Genomic DNA, 15,451 nt, shown 5'->3' on the forward strand with positions numbered 1-15,451 from the left:
TCAGTGTTACCTCAGTCTCATCAGATCTTTATTTAACTCTGGGAAAAGGGTGAGGAGGATGCCAGCGGGGATTGTCACCTTTGAGGCAAACTACCATCCTCCCTAGTGAGTGAGTGAAAGTGTGTGTGTGTATGTATGTCAGAAGAGAGAGAGAGAGAGTGAGAGAGAGAGAGAGAGAGAGAGAGTGAGAGAGTCTGTGTCTGTACTGTCTACACCCTCAGTCGGAGCTTAAATTCAGCTTGTCATCTCACCAATGCTGAGCAGCCCTCTAACTTGCCACAGGATACACTATGGAAGTTGGCAGCAAGGACAACATCCTCTCATTTGACGCAAGCGTCTCTGATGTCCATTCCTGAGGTACAGTTCCCCTTAAACCATCTGAAGGGATGGTTCTGCTGTTGTCGGTAAGACTCAATTACCTGAGACTTCTCTGCCTGGAGCTTCTTCTCCATGTCGACCATCTTGTCGTTGAGCTGCTCCAGGGCCTCCTTGTCCTGATGTAGCTGGGCGATCTCGGACTCCTGCTCACCCTCCAGAAGCGCTCGCTCCACCTCCATCTGTGGCACACACACGCGCACACATCACTCCACGTGTCTAATAAGGACTGGTCACACTGTAAACTGAGAGGATATGTAGTGTTTTGAGGACAGACCAGATTCAAATGTATTCTGTGGCAAAGCAAAGGTACACACATCAGTCTGTATCTAGTAAAGGCAAACAATCCTGAGGCTTGACAGGGCAGACCTGAGGGATGTACAGTAAACTAAGAGCAGATTTGCAAGGAACAGAAAGAGGAAATCTGAATACATGCAAGATCAAAAACAAAAAGGACAACTAACTAAAACCACCATACACAAACACTTACACCATCAGCTCACATGCTTCAAGTAAGCAAAATCTGGTGTGTGTTGTGTTGTGCAACGACCTAGTAACTACGAGCGAGCGCGAGAGTGTTTAAAATGATTGTCTCTCAACCATTTAACATCGACTTTTTTAGGAAATGCAGTGCTGGCTCTTTGGATGATGAAGTGATATGAAGATCGATCCAAGTAGTTTATTGCCTTTGTTTGCTCTTAATGGGCAATTACCTTTTATTACAATAAAAACTGCATAAGTGAAGCTAGGAATAAGACATCGCTGCAAATGAAACCACACACACACAGAAACGTAGCCGTTGTGCCTCATAAACCTGCCAGCCAACCAGATTGCTGCCAGAGGCTTCCCTAATAGATGTTAATGGTTAACTGTGAATTTGTAGTCACCGGCTGGGCGGCGCTCGGCACACGGCACTGGGCTCCAGGCCATAATTAAATCAGGTGTTGGAGAGGTAATCCGGAGCTCTTAGCAGCGCCCAGACACACTCCTGCCTGCTTAGCATGCCGACCAGAGGCAGGCAGCACCTTCAGGGGGTGCAGTAATGCTGTGATAATTACCTGGATGTGGAGACACAGGGAGTGTCTGGCGGAGGGGAGCGGTGTCCACCAAACCTCATAAAATCAGGGTTTATATGTAAAGGATAATGGTGACGGTGGGCGGGGGAGCAAGAAGTAGAAAGAAGAGGAGGAAAAAGAGAGAGAGAGAGAGAGAGGAAGGGATAGACAGAGAGAGAGAGTGTGATGGAGAGACCGTGTGAGAGAGAGAGTAAGAAAAATACAAAGGGAGGAGGACATGACCACAGAGCCTGTCTCAACAAGTCCTAAATCATTGTTAGCCCACCCTGCAGATGTAAATCCCTCACAAAACCTCAAACACAGGTCACCCCCCTCTCTCACTTACGCACACAGACACAGACACAGACGACACAGACACACACACAGACAGACACACACACACACACTCACACAATATCCACTCCTGCCTGTCATCACCACCCACGCACCTCTCTGATGGACTCCTCCATCTGGTTGTCCAGGTCTTTGATCTTCTGCTCCAGCTCCTCCATGTTGTTGAGCACCTGGATCCTCTCCTCCTCGATGCGCGTCACCTCCTGCTTCAGGTGCAGGTCCTCCACCAGCTCAGGGGCCTGCAGATCAACCATGCCATCAGAGGCTACGCTAATTACACTCACACCACTCAGATTAGCCCTGTTTCTGACTTTACGCCAGAACAGCTTGGAAGTTTGTAATCTGGACGGGTCCATGTTGACGACCACTACTACCTACTACTGCTTTGAGGAGACTTTACTTCCACTCTAGGAAGACTCGAAACAAATGGCATCGAAGTCACCCTTGCACAGGGGACATAGGGTCCCACGGGCTTGGTCAATGTATATTCATCACACATGTATATTTCAGTGCCTTTCTTGAGCGACCACAGCTGCCCTCCTCCTCCACTTAAACTCATTAGGAAGATGCCATTGGTGACAAACTAGGCATAAGTCAGTGGCCAATGCCTGGGTGGACTGGTAAAGATCCACCATGGAGGACGAAGGCAGCTGTCCAGCTCGTTTGAAGCCGTCTAATCTAATAAACACCCAGCCGGTATGGCCTATATATCACACCAGGACAGGCTGCAGCTGCGCCGGGCTCAAACTTCGACTCAATTCCCTGGAAAAAAAAAACGACTCTCTGATGCACCACGTATGTCAACGTGGCTAAAACACTGGGCCCAGTACAGCTCTGAAACAGACAGAGACCATTTTAAAGTGCTCCAAATGAACTGTTTACATGGGGGGGGGGGGGGGGGGGGTTAGTGGCCACCTGTTGACCCCAGACGACTAATGCAAAACAATCCCAGTTTTGTCATCATCAGGCTGTGAGTGTGTGTGTGTGTGTGTATTTGTGTGTGCTTGTGAAAGAGAGGGAGAGAGAGGCCAAGTTATTTAGCTTCCTTGGTGTTCATAGACAGAAAAATGAGTCATAAACTCCTCCTTGTGCACATCATCAAGAAGCATTTTATCTCTCTATCTCACACAGAGACACACGGTATTCATGACCTGTTTGGATAGTACCGTTTGTCCAGGTCATAATTTAGACTGTGGAGGAAGGTCTTGGCCTGCTTCTTTGTCTCTGAGAAAAAGCTTTATGCACAACCTGAGGGATTTCTCACATTAAATCCATGTTGTTGACATAAGCACATATATTTCTTTACTGAACTCATGTCCAAGTCATGAACCTACCCTCCCTACTCTACTCCCTACTAGAGCCTAATGAGGTTCACAGACTAAGGCATTCACACAGGACACCCCTTACATTCCTTCCTGAGAGTCTACTTGTGTGTGTGTGTGTGTGTGTGTGTGTGTGAGAGAGTCTGTGTCTGTGTGTAGTTGGGAGTCAGAGAAGGACTCATATACATGACTTCTCACCCTTGAAAAGGTCTAAAGAATGTTCAGCGTGGACATAGACTTCCTTTCCTTGATATTAAATTACCTGATCTGATTAAGCGTGGTAAAAATATGGCGTGTGATTATAACGGAGGAATGTCTCTGACAGAAGACCGGGGATAGATTAAACCTGAGCCTTGAAGTCACTTCAGCTCTGGGTCATAGGGTCTAAGGCCACTGACTTCAAGGCACGCATGATAAGAAAGTGCAAGTGCTTCAAAGTCGACATGTGGAACTTTATAAATCTTTAGAGGTTGAGACCCTTGGTCTCCAAAAGCACATTTATTGCTTGCTGTAGGTTAAAGGTCAGGAGACAGTGTCAAGTCAGATGACAACACTGAAGTATCACCTTGTTTGTCCACGGTAGACGTGGGGAGGGGGAAGGGCCGGAACTTCTGAGACTGACAGCAGGTGACTCCGCCCTGACATCCCTTTGGCCACTGCTCCGTCGATGCCGAATCTGTCGCTCCTCGCTGGGCTGGTATTCCAAGGCTTTTGGCGTGTAGCCGTTCTCTGGTGACATTCCGGGAGATTCCGAGAACACAGACTCGTCGTCTGAGACCTGGAGCTTCTCCAGCTCCTTGTTGATCTTCTGCAGGTCGGCCACGGCCGAGACGGAGGTGTCCTCCACTCGTCCCAGCTCCGAGCACATACTCAGGATGGTCTCCAGACGCTGGCGCTCCTGCAGGGCAAGAGAGAGGCAAGAGGGTAGTGATTACAGCAGTAACACACACTCCTGTCAGGCAACAGAAAAGCCAAGAGATCATCCACTGTTAGCGCGCACACCACACACACACACACACACACACACAAACACACACACACAAACACAAAACACACAAACACACACACCCCATAATCAGAACAAGAATGTATCAATTGCTCAAGCACCACACACAGGCTGAACAATCTCCAAATGTGTCTTGTGTGTAAACAACTGGCACAGCCCGAGAACAAAAGGCTTATTCAGAACAAAACACCAATAAAACTTGGCCTGATGTAAACATAGATTAGATTAACAAATACGAAAAAACACACACTCACACAGACACACACTCGTACGAACACGCGTTCCCACTGTTTTAGTGCTTATTTGTCAACTGCTTCCTAATTACTTCCAAATGCTGACAACAGCCTGGGAAACTCAGCCCTGTTCCACATGGAGCACATCTCCAGTCTGAGGACTCTCTCCAAATGTCCTCTGAACCCTGGACAGGCTCTGCCTGGCTTCCCATAACCACCACGGCATCAAGCCAGAGCCCACAAACGCCACACAGTCGGGTCAGCATGCAGTACGGCAAAGTAGACGCAGGGGGGGGGGGGTTACCTCTGAAATACACAGCACTCCATGGTCTCCCACTGCTGCACAAGGCGTTTCACACACGTCCATGGCCGTTATCAGGCACATCTCACACTACTGTGACGAGGAACCATTAGCATCCACGCGCTAGGTCATGGGTATCCAGACGACAAACAAACATTCCGCCACTCGGCCGGCAAACAGAGAGATGAGATCCTGTCGGAGTCAAAGTCACAGGGAGCTGTTTAACGTTAGTGAAGTGCCCCGGATCTAATGGGAGACTGTGCTGTGCAAACACATGCTGATGGTCCAAAAAAAGCCCAGGGGAGTGTGTTGAGGGGACAGCTAGCCAAGGAGACTGGCTCTCCCAGGAACAGCTCTGGCTTAGAGCCTGATTAACAGGACGGAACTAGCCCAGTATTACACTGCACTGAGAGATACCATACCTCACACGATCCATACAACACACTCTATACCGGTTATGCAAACTTTCACACCCTGGGCCAAGGCGTAGGAGTCCTTGGTATGAGTGTTGTGATGCGACAGGTGTTGGGCCAAGCTGTGTGGGTGACCTCGATCTGGAGGGGCCAGGAAGTGGATCTCACAGAGCCTTCACTTTCCAGGTACAGCAGCGTGGAAGGCTGAGACCGTGATTCCAAACGTAAGCCTGCCTACAAATAGACAAATCCCACCACACCTATTTAAATTTTTTCTCTGCGAGAGAGCAAACTGACTCACCATGTGAGGCAGAGGTTAGGAGTTTAAAGTGCTAGTGGTTTTGCCTTTGCCTCTGACTCTCATAGGTTACTGAGAGTTCATCCGAAACCTTAGAGAATCCATTACCACAGACTGCAGAGAGTTCAACCAGAACCAATCCACACCCCCAAAACAGACACAGAATGATAGAACCGCACACACTAACCACAAGAACATACTGTATTCTATGTCCAGAGAGAGAGAGAGAGATGTAGAGAGAGGGTGAGTTAGAGGGAGAGAGAGAAAGAGAGGGTGAGCGAGAGAGAGAGAGGGTGAACGAGCGAGTGAGAGAGAGGGTGAGCGAGAGAGAGAGAGAGGGGGTTAGCGCGCATGAGAGAGAGAGAGAGGGTGAGCGAGAGAGAGAGAGAGAGAGAGCATAAGTGAAATGGAGTGGAATGAGTGAGGTGCTGAGAGAAACCGGACCACCTCACAAACAGTTCCTGGCACAGTGTTTGGGGTGGGGGGGTGGGAGGATATATAAATATAGGAGTGCGGTGATTTAATCCTTCCGCTCTCCATCATACCCCTGGGCTTTGCCCCGAGGGCACACCTCCCACCGCGGCTGGCAGGAGGGGGGTGGGTGGCATGCCAGGAAGGGCCTTGGATGGGACACACACAGAGCCCGGATAACATAAACACAGTTAAAAGCAGCACACACACACACACACACACACACACACACACACACACACACACAATCACTGCCTTATATTGAATTGAATCTGCTGGCTTAAAAGTGATGGGGAGGACACCAGGCACACTCTCATGGGCACTCAACACCAAGTTCAGCTTTCAATACTTGTCATCGCGTGCCAGAACACCAGCTCTGAAAGCGAGCTCCGAGCCGGACCTTGGTGCTGTATTCTCCGACCTTGGCACTGCACTATGGGCAGGACCCCTCAGAGGGAAGGGCAGGGAGGATCTCATGTTCCACACCTCCAGGTGACAGAGCCTCCAGGGGGGGTGTTTCAGACTGAGAGGGGTAGGGCGGGTAGACAGGGATGGGTGCATCTGGAGCAGTTCACTCCACAGAGGGAGCCTGGTGATGACGACTGTATGAGTGTGAGGATGTTTACCAAGAAGACATATGATGCAGTACGCTTTACAAGGACGTAATGTTGATGCATGAGTGAAGTTGAATGTGTGTGTGTGTGTGTGTGTGTGAGTGAGAGTGTATACATACACAAACCCACCCCCCACACACACTCAGTCCACCTGCAGCTGTCATTGGTATGTTTACTCCCTGAACGGCTGCCCTGTAATCAAGTCCTGTTAAAGAGCCACCCAACTAAAGGGCAGCGAAGGGTAATGATTGGGTGGCCTTGACCACAACTCCCCACAGTGACCACCAGGGCGGTGCTGCAGGTGCCTCTCCTCACACACACACACACACACACACACACACACCCCCTCTGCTCCTAGAACTCCCATTCTAACCATCACAGGCAGCAGGAATAGCATTGTGAATGTGGGCTGGTGCCTCTGTGGTCAGCCTCCCAGAGAGAGTGTGGGTGCCCACGAGCATATGTGTGTGTGTGTGTGTGTGTGTGTGTACCCGCGCACATGTGTATGTGTGTGTGTGTGTGTGTGTCCGTGTCTGTGAACATGTGTATGTGAATGCTCGTGTGTGTGTGTGTGTGTGTGTGTATGTGTGTGTGTGTGTGACAGGCCTACGAGCATGCTTGAAAGGCCGTGGTGCTGTTCACAGCCCTTCAGAGAGAGTGGCTGTGCTTCAAGATGGGTCTAATAATAGTGGAATAGTAACTCCACCTCTGGTTGTGCCCTCTTCTTCTCCTCCCACAGCAGCTCAGGAATGCCTCCCAGGAGCCCCACCCAGTCAACAACACCCCCCCCCCCCCCCTCACTACCACACATTAGTGTGGTCCACTGGCTCTATGGTTTATAAGACCTCAGTGGAATGTTCCAGGGAGTGAGGCAGGGAGGGATCCAGATTAATGTGAAGACAGGTGGACCACTTTCTCCTCCTTGGCCTCCCTCTTCCTCTTGCCTTCTCTTTCTTACTCTTTCTCTCCCTCTGTCTCTCACGCTCACTCCCTCTCTTTTTCTCACCCTCATGGGAATTCCATAAGACAAAGTAATCACTGGCTCGCTGCTCATGAGGAGACTTTCCTTCACCTAAAGAATGCTTTCACAATCTAGACTGCATCTACTAATAATTACAATGCCCATTACCATCCCCCAATAAATCTATAGCAGAATCTTTTCTTATTCCCATACTCATTCTTCTCTTCTGGGACATTCCAGTTTTTCCGTTACTGATTGGTTCAAAAGTGGGAAGAAGGTTAAGTGAGGAAACCTGAAAATAAGCGATAACTCAAAGGGAGAGCGCGCAAAGAAAGTATGACTATGAGATGTGATGATAAACAAAGCTGTCCTTTGTTCATTTGTTCCATAGAAAACAGCATCAGAAGAAGAGAAACAGGAGGAGCCAGATGAAAGTAACAGGCCTAATCCTCACCAGCCTCTCCACTTCCTGCTCGCGAAGCCGCTCATCCCGCTGCCGCTGGTGGTAGTCCTGCAGCTCCTCCTTCCCACTGAGGGAGCTGATGCTGCCCCTCCTCTCCCTGAAGCCCCCCTGTGGGCCCAGACCAGCCTTCCCAAACGACGTCCTCCTCTCCCCCAGACCCACTCCCAGGCCCAGGCTCAGCTCCGGGGAGGGCCGGGCTGGAGGCTCCTGGTCAGAGCAGGAGCTGCTGGTGGAGGTCAGGCTCACCTTCTTGGCCACGCGGGGGCTGGTGGTGACTGTGGGGGTGGTGGGGGAGGTGGGCCCAGCGGCAGCCACAGCGGAGGGCACAGTGACGTCAGGTGGCGCCAGGCTGCGCTTGGAAATGGGCCTGGCGGACAAGGAGATGGAGACCACCTCGCCGTGGCCGTTCTGGTCAGACGCTGCTGAGAGGGAAACTGAGGAGCGAGGGGCCGGCTGAGGAGGGTGGGCGTCCAGAGAGCGGCGGGGGGGAAGCAGGCTGAGGGGGACCTGCTGCTGGGCGTCCACTGGCCGGTACAGGCGTGGCAGCGAGCGACTGTGGGAGCTCATGCCATTGCTCATCCCCGACAGCGAGCCGGCCGAGTACTTCCTCTGCCGTGGAGAGGGCTCCAGGCCTCCGTTGCGGCCCGCGCCCTCTGGGGTGAGGTGTCGGCGGCCCAGGCGAGGGCTGGAGGGCATGCTGGCCGCTCCGCTGCCGCCCCCTGGTGTCGGGGGGAGTCCATCGGTGGCAGAGGAGGAAGAGGATCCGTTCCACATGGTCAGCAGGGAGCCCGAGTTGGCCGAGCGTCTCCCATCCATGGAGGAAGAGACGAGGTTATCCTGGGATTGGTTGCGTGAGATTGGCCGAGAGTAGGGGAGCGACGGGTCCCGAGGATCCGAGCGTCGCGGAGATGGCGGCACGTTGAGAGTCGAGTGGGCGGGCACCTTCACGGAGAGGGGCGGTCGTTCAGCACCGTACAGCCTCCGGGCTTGCTCCTGATAGGGCGAGAGGGAGCTGGGGGAGGGCGTGGTGGGTGGCGATTGGGTCATGCTGAAGTAGGAGGGGCTGGTGTCGCCGTTGGTGCGCAGGCTGGACTCCAGGGCCTGCTTCTTCCGCTGCAGCGTGTCCATCAGGTCACGGAGCTCGGAGGCCGACCGCATCCCACGAGTGCTGGAGCCGCCCACTACATTACTGTAGTCACTGCTGAACTTCAGGTAGTCTGGAGAGTGACAGAGAGAGAGAGAGAGAGAGAGAGAGAGAGAGAGAGAGAGAGAGAGAGAGAGAGAGAGAGAGAGAGAGAGAGAGAGGTGGAGAGAGAGAGAGGGTGGGACAAAGAAAAAAAGATGAGGGCAAGAGGGCAGCTAATGTGTGTGTGTGTAATAACAATTTTGCACAATAAATGCAGCAAATGAGATACACGGTTAAAGATTTGCCTTTGCCCTATTTGCCTTGCCATCTATTTTTGCTTCTTAATGTTGCAAATTGCTTGAAGAATGTTGGTTTCCCGAGCCAACCTCCTTATTTAGTTACTGCTGGTTATCTTAATGCAATCTTGAAGGGCGGGATAATTGTTCTAGCGATTTCTACCTGTAACTGATCTATTCATAGCTGAGATTGGCAACTTTGCTTCAGGAATAACAAAGGGCCGTGCCTTCAAACGACCCACAACCCGCACAAGCCCACTCTTTTACCAGGTATCAGGCCCAACATAAACACACGCGCACACACACACACACACACACACACACACACACACACACACACACACACACAAAGCCTTCATGTCTAAAAACAGCAGAGAACTGGCAGCTCTGTTTTGAGGAAATCGTTACTGTTTTTGGAAAAAAACAAAAGGCATGAACTGAAAGAAAGAAATGGGGAAGAAAAGAGCCGTAGTCTCCTCAGTGGTATTGAAACAATCCTTCCCCTCTATCCAGGCCATATGATTGTGGTGGTGGGGGGGGGATAGCCAAGTGTCTAACCTTTGCTCTACCTCACGCCACATGCTCCCACAGAACCTGCAGGTCCGGTAAAAGAGGGGGGGGACATAGAGAAGAGAGACCAACAGAGAGGAAAAGACAGAGAGGAGGGGGGGCGGGGGCGGGGGCAGAAGAAGCGGAAAGTGTAAGTAAAGAGGAGAGAGAGGGAAACACAGAGAGAAAGAGTGGAGTGAACTGAAATGGGAACACAAGGCACATGGAGGGGGGGGGGGGGGGGGCAGGTTGAAAACGATTACCAAATAAGAGATATGGAACCATGAAAACAAATGAGCTCAGCTATGCAAATACATCAACAATCTGGAGAAAGATTGCTAGGAGTGTGTGAGTCAGTGAGTGTGTGTGTGTGTGTGTGTGTGTGTGCGTGTGTCTCAAAGGAGGAGAGAGGTTTGAGGTCTTGGCTTAGACTGGGGTAGTGGTGGGGGGAACCCTGGAGGGTTCCTCTGACGCCCCTCATCTGCTTTCAGTCCACACTGCACACATGAGAGGAGAGGAGCGGGAGAGTCTACAGCTGGCGTGCAGCCAAACACACTTCAAAGCAGAGCATTGAGATGACGACGTACACGTGTAGGCATGCACACAACAGCACACACACACACAAACACATATAAACAAACAAGCACATACAAGGCAAGACATTTCCAAAACTCTGATAAAAATATCTGATATGTTTGCCGTTGGATGCATTTCCATGGCAATGCGGGTATGCGTGCGTGCGTGTCAGTGTCATCAGTGCTCCTGCGTAGGTATTCACTTCAATGGTGAAGAGGAGACAGACAGAGACATCGATCAGGAAAACAGAAAAACAAAAGTGAGAGAGAGACAGAGAGAGAGGGAGAATCTTCAGGTCGAGACTGGGAATCGGAGGGCGATCTCTGCTCTCTGGAGCCGGGGAACTAGAGCAGAAACACGCAGATATCACAAGGCTTGCCGAGAAGGGTGTGAGAATGGCACAACCACACATTGCCCGAACCAGACGCACAGACACACGCACAGACACACACACACACACACACACACACACACACACACACACCTACCTTTCAAAGCACAGCTGCTGCACATACCCTTACAAGGGAAAGTCTGAACGTTGCTTCCAGACACAGGTCACGATCTTTACAGGTCTGTCTGTCATCCAAACAGATCTGCTGTCCATACGCTCTTAGGACTTGAATAAAACCAGATCCCCAGACCAACAAAGAGCAGGACCACTGCTGTCCTTACCACAAAAGATGACCTAATGGCTATATGACCCCAAGATCTATATGCACTTAACACACAGTGTGTGTATGTGTGTGTGTGTGTCTGTACACGTAGTTCTGTGTACTTTCCCCTGTTGCTTGGTGCTAAACCTTGTGCAGAGTTTGTTTATGTGGTCCACACATTCCAAGCAGGCAGTGGAACAGAGCGTGGAGCTCTGATATACGGCGCACTCTCCACACCTTCAAACACATCAATCAGTCAAGACGGCAAAGGCACACCACATCTGCAATCAGCTCAACGGCGTGGAGAACATTCCGCATACGGTATGGGACTGTGTGCAAATGTGCTTCTGTGTGTGTGTGTGTGTGTGTGTGTGTATTTGCCATGTAATTGTGTGTGTGTGTGGGGGGGGGGGGGGGGGGGGGGGGGGATTTGCCATGTAATTGTGTGTCTGTGTGTGTGTGTATTTGCCATGTAACTGTGTGTGTGTGTGTGTGTGAATTTGCCATGTAATTGTGTGTGTGTGTGTGTGTGTGTGTGTGTGTGTGTCCAAGTGTAGTTGTGTGCATGAGTGTGTTTAAGTCTGAGTGTGTGTCTACATGCAGGAGTGGTGTGCATTCCATAAGAATGAGAGTGTAAACTCAACAGTTTAACACGCTTAAAGGGTTGCTCTGGTGTGCACAGAGAGACTTGCACGGACAGAGGCTGCAGGCGATGTGCGAGAGGCTGAGAGCACTTCAAAAGCGTGTCCAATGACACACACCTGTCTGAGCACGGGACGGGTGGTGGGGCGGACCACCTGTAACTGAACCCCACACACACACACACACACACACGAGAGGAGAGGCTCTCCACAGAGACAGAGAGATCCCAGTGGTTTCACAGCCTGAGGTCCGATACACACACATCAAAGGAGAAGAGATGGTACAGGAAAACCTCTCTTTGTGACAAAGTGTAGAGGGTATGTTTGGGTTACTCCTTCTAGCCGGGGCGTTTCCTTCCGTGCCTATTTTACCCTGGATTGTATTTTTGGGGGGCGGGTGGGTTGAGTAGGTTTTGTTTGAGCTTCAACCCATCTCTGCAAACGGCACCATATATTTACAAGATCAAATGTATTGAAATGAATGGTTTCGAGCATAAAGGGGATATCATTATGTAGGTGCGCTCAAGGAGTGGATTGACAGGACCACCTTCTTTAATTGTTTGGGTTATATACAGAGCAGTCAAGACATTTTATTTCAGTAATAGCTCATGCAGTCTCCATAGTCCTCCTGACTGTTTCATGAGAGTAATTTGCCTTGCATTCGCACATGTCCATTACACTTTGCTCCATATCACAAAGAACAACACATTACATACTGCCCAGTGCATTCACAATATATTTCTAAGGAAAAGAATACAAACAAACATGCCTGAATCAGGATTGAATCAACCCTTTCATACTTACGTGTTAATACGCGTTTGGAACTGTGAGTAATGTGAGTAATGAACTGAAAGAGCTCACCTGTGCTGTAGACCAGGGGGGAGACAGGGCTCTTCTGAGGCAGCATGCTCTTCATCCGGCTGGCCTCTTCAGGGTGGTTGAAGCGGAAGAAGTAGGATTTGCCCAGACAGAGAGAGTAGCCTGAAGGGGGGGGGGAAACACACATGAATGCATTACACACACACACACACTAAACGAATGCATACATACATGCATCACACACACACACACACACCACCAAAAGGCAAACGTGTTCTTTCCCTAAGACAAAGTGGAGCTACAATCAGGGGATATCGTCACGGTAACAGCTCATCTCCATCCGTGGGCCTCTGTCAGTTAGGGCTCCATTACCGAGCACTGTTTGCGTACGCCATCAATTTAGATGAATAACAGTGGCATTACACACAATGTCGGGGTCATGACCTTACAGACACCACCAGTACCACAGCTGTCTAAACATCTCAGTGCTGGCAAGGGACACGGGTGGGGGTAGGGGTGGTGGTGGGGTCATGTCCAAATACACCAGTAAAATATTTTCAGTCCCATCCTTCTGCTCTCTCTAAGGGAGGGAGTCTGCCATGACTACACACAGATGGCCTCAATGGAACAGTCAGTTCACCTGCTGAATGCAATTTTTACTCAACCCTCTACTCTCCAAAGCTAATGTTATCTTTTTCCTTTCACACGATTAGCAGAGAATAAACTGCTTAATCGGAATGTAAATCAGAGTCAAATGAATTAACCGTTTTTAGCGAGCTGTTGACTTTTTGTAGGTGCTCGATGAAGTCTTCCTCTTTGCTGCCATAATTCTGGCAGACAGCTCAGTGTCGTTGCACGCCGGCTTCCAGCAGAAATGAAACCGGACACTCCAGAACAAGCGCTCTGCACAAGCCCAGAAAGAATTGGATGTGGAAAAATGGGATCATGGAACAAATTTGAGACCTTTCCCTCTCCGCAAACCCCTCTAAAAATCCTCAGACCATCTTGCATCAGTGTTTCTGAGGTCGATGTTTCTCAGCTTGATGAAAACACCCATGAATGGATTCAATTCAGCAGTAGAAAAGTGCGTCTGGATCATAAAGTATACTTTATAAACATTATATATTGTGATACTGCAGCAGTTATTCACAACTGCATCAAACTCACTGGAATGCGGTGATGGATCACAAGTGAGGAGACTACCAGCACTGTTAAAAGGCACATATGAACCCTTTAGTATTTACCATGACATAGCCTTCCTTTCCATCTGTGCAAAGAAGACACTGTCTGACTGGTTTCTCTCCGCAGGAGCTGGAGCATCACTGAACTGTCCCATAAATCTCGCCAGAGCAGGATAAACCTGGGCTTTTAGTTGGCAAGGTATGAGATCATGATATGGTGATACAGAGGTCGACCTTAAAACGTCTTTCTTTGATGCCCCCAAAAGAAAAGTACTCTGGCATGCTTTGTGGATAAGGGCCTGTTTTTTTACTAGGGGTCTTTTCCAAACCGGACCCATCCCACTTCCACATGAAGTGAATTCTGTTTTATAGTAACACTCGCAGCTGTGGAAGGCACAAAAACCTTTGGGTAGGGTGTGACCCAGTGGCAAACTTTGGGATGCCCTCGACAGAAAATGGAAATGTTGGCAGAAAAAAGGATGGCAGAGTTGTTTTTACTGAAATAACGAACAATAATAAAAACAATAATAAAAACAATAATAAAAAAACCTCATAAAAATAGTCTCCTTTAATGATTAAAGAAGAATTTTGGATTTCTTCCTTTTTTACTCCTTTCATTATTTGTATGTGGAGTTGAAGTGAAGTTGACCTCCATATACTGTAATGTCCCACACACGTTGTATAATGTACTTTTCAGTCTTCCGTGTTTTACAGCTTTTACTCCTAACATCTTTTTCACTGATATGTTGTAAATTAGTCTTTAATTAACAAGTAAGGACATGTGGCCCAAAAAACTGACAGCTAGAGTTAGGGTGCTGCACATAGACGAAAACATAGTTGCACATGCTTGCGAAGCCTGTATCGATGCAGACTCACTCAGGCATGTGATGGAGGGTCTTGTAACCCACTTCCACTCCATGCTAATTGGTTGGATTTGGCACTTAGTGTGGCAAACCCTCGACATGAACGCGCAAATGGAGTGGAAGTGGGTAGGGAGAGGGTGAAGGGGCTAGTTTGGAAATGGCTCTAGTTTTGCTATGTGAGGAGATATGCTAGATACTGGTTGGACTGAAGGTTTAATATAAAGAAAGAGGTTGTGAACTATAACTACAATAACTATGCCAAACTTCGACTGAATCTGACAATATCCCTCAATTTGTCCTGTGGGTTTAAGAAATTATAGGGTTTATTGGGCAGACACAGAATCTGGTCTCTATGTCTGGACAGACTTTGAAGTTTATGTTTTCATCTGTAACACACATGCTATCGTCAGAAATGCACACACCTCAACAGGAAAGGTTTGACCTATGAGTAGGAGGGTGTTTAGTCTATGGCCAGCTTGAACACACACTCCCAGGAATAGATAAACCGCAGAAGAGGTGCACTAATGTGTGTGTGTGTGTGTGTGTGTGTGTGTGTGTGTGTGTGTGTGTGTGTGTGTGTGTGTGTGTGTGAGTGAGTGAGTGAGTGCGAAAGCGAGAGAGAGAACAAGTGTTTGCATGTGAGTGAATGAGTGAGTGAGTACAAGAAAGAGAGAGAGAGAAAGAGAAAGAGAGAGAAGGAAATAAATAAATAAATAGGTCTACCACTCTCTGTCTAATGATTAACAACGCCATCAGACATTCCTCATTTACAGCAAACATGGAGGAGGGGCTCAAGGCATTTAACGCCTCTCTCTACAAAAGCCTATGGGTTCTTGTGATCTTTCATTTGGAAAAATAAAAAAGGGTCATCTCTATTTGTT

General features: G+C 49.3%; 1 protein-coding gene across 1 annotated transcript in view; it reads right to left on the reverse strand.

Moving 5' to 3' along the window:
- phldb2b (pleckstrin homology-like domain, family B, member 2b) overlaps positions 1-15,451 on the reverse strand; it is a 44,742-nt gene that overhangs the window by 17,831 nt on the left and 11,460 nt on the right. The window contains exons 5-9 of the mRNA XM_080854706.1: positions 12,569-12,688; positions 7,858-9,083; positions 3,672-4,004; positions 1,880-2,023; positions 420-557 (exon numbers count right to left, since the gene is read on the reverse strand). Of these exons, the coding sequence (XP_080710832.1) occupies positions 420-557; positions 1,880-2,023; positions 3,672-4,004; positions 7,858-9,083; positions 12,569-12,688 (1,961 nt within the window). The remainder of the gene's footprint in view (positions 1-419; positions 558-1,879; positions 2,024-3,671; positions 4,005-7,857; positions 9,084-12,568; positions 12,689-15,451) is intronic.

Source organism: Sprattus sprattus (genome assembly GCF_963457725.1).
Source record: "Sprattus sprattus genome assembly, chromosome: 17".
Classification (NCBI taxonomy): domain Eukaryota; kingdom Metazoa; phylum Chordata; class Actinopteri; order Clupeiformes; family Clupeidae; genus Sprattus; species Sprattus sprattus.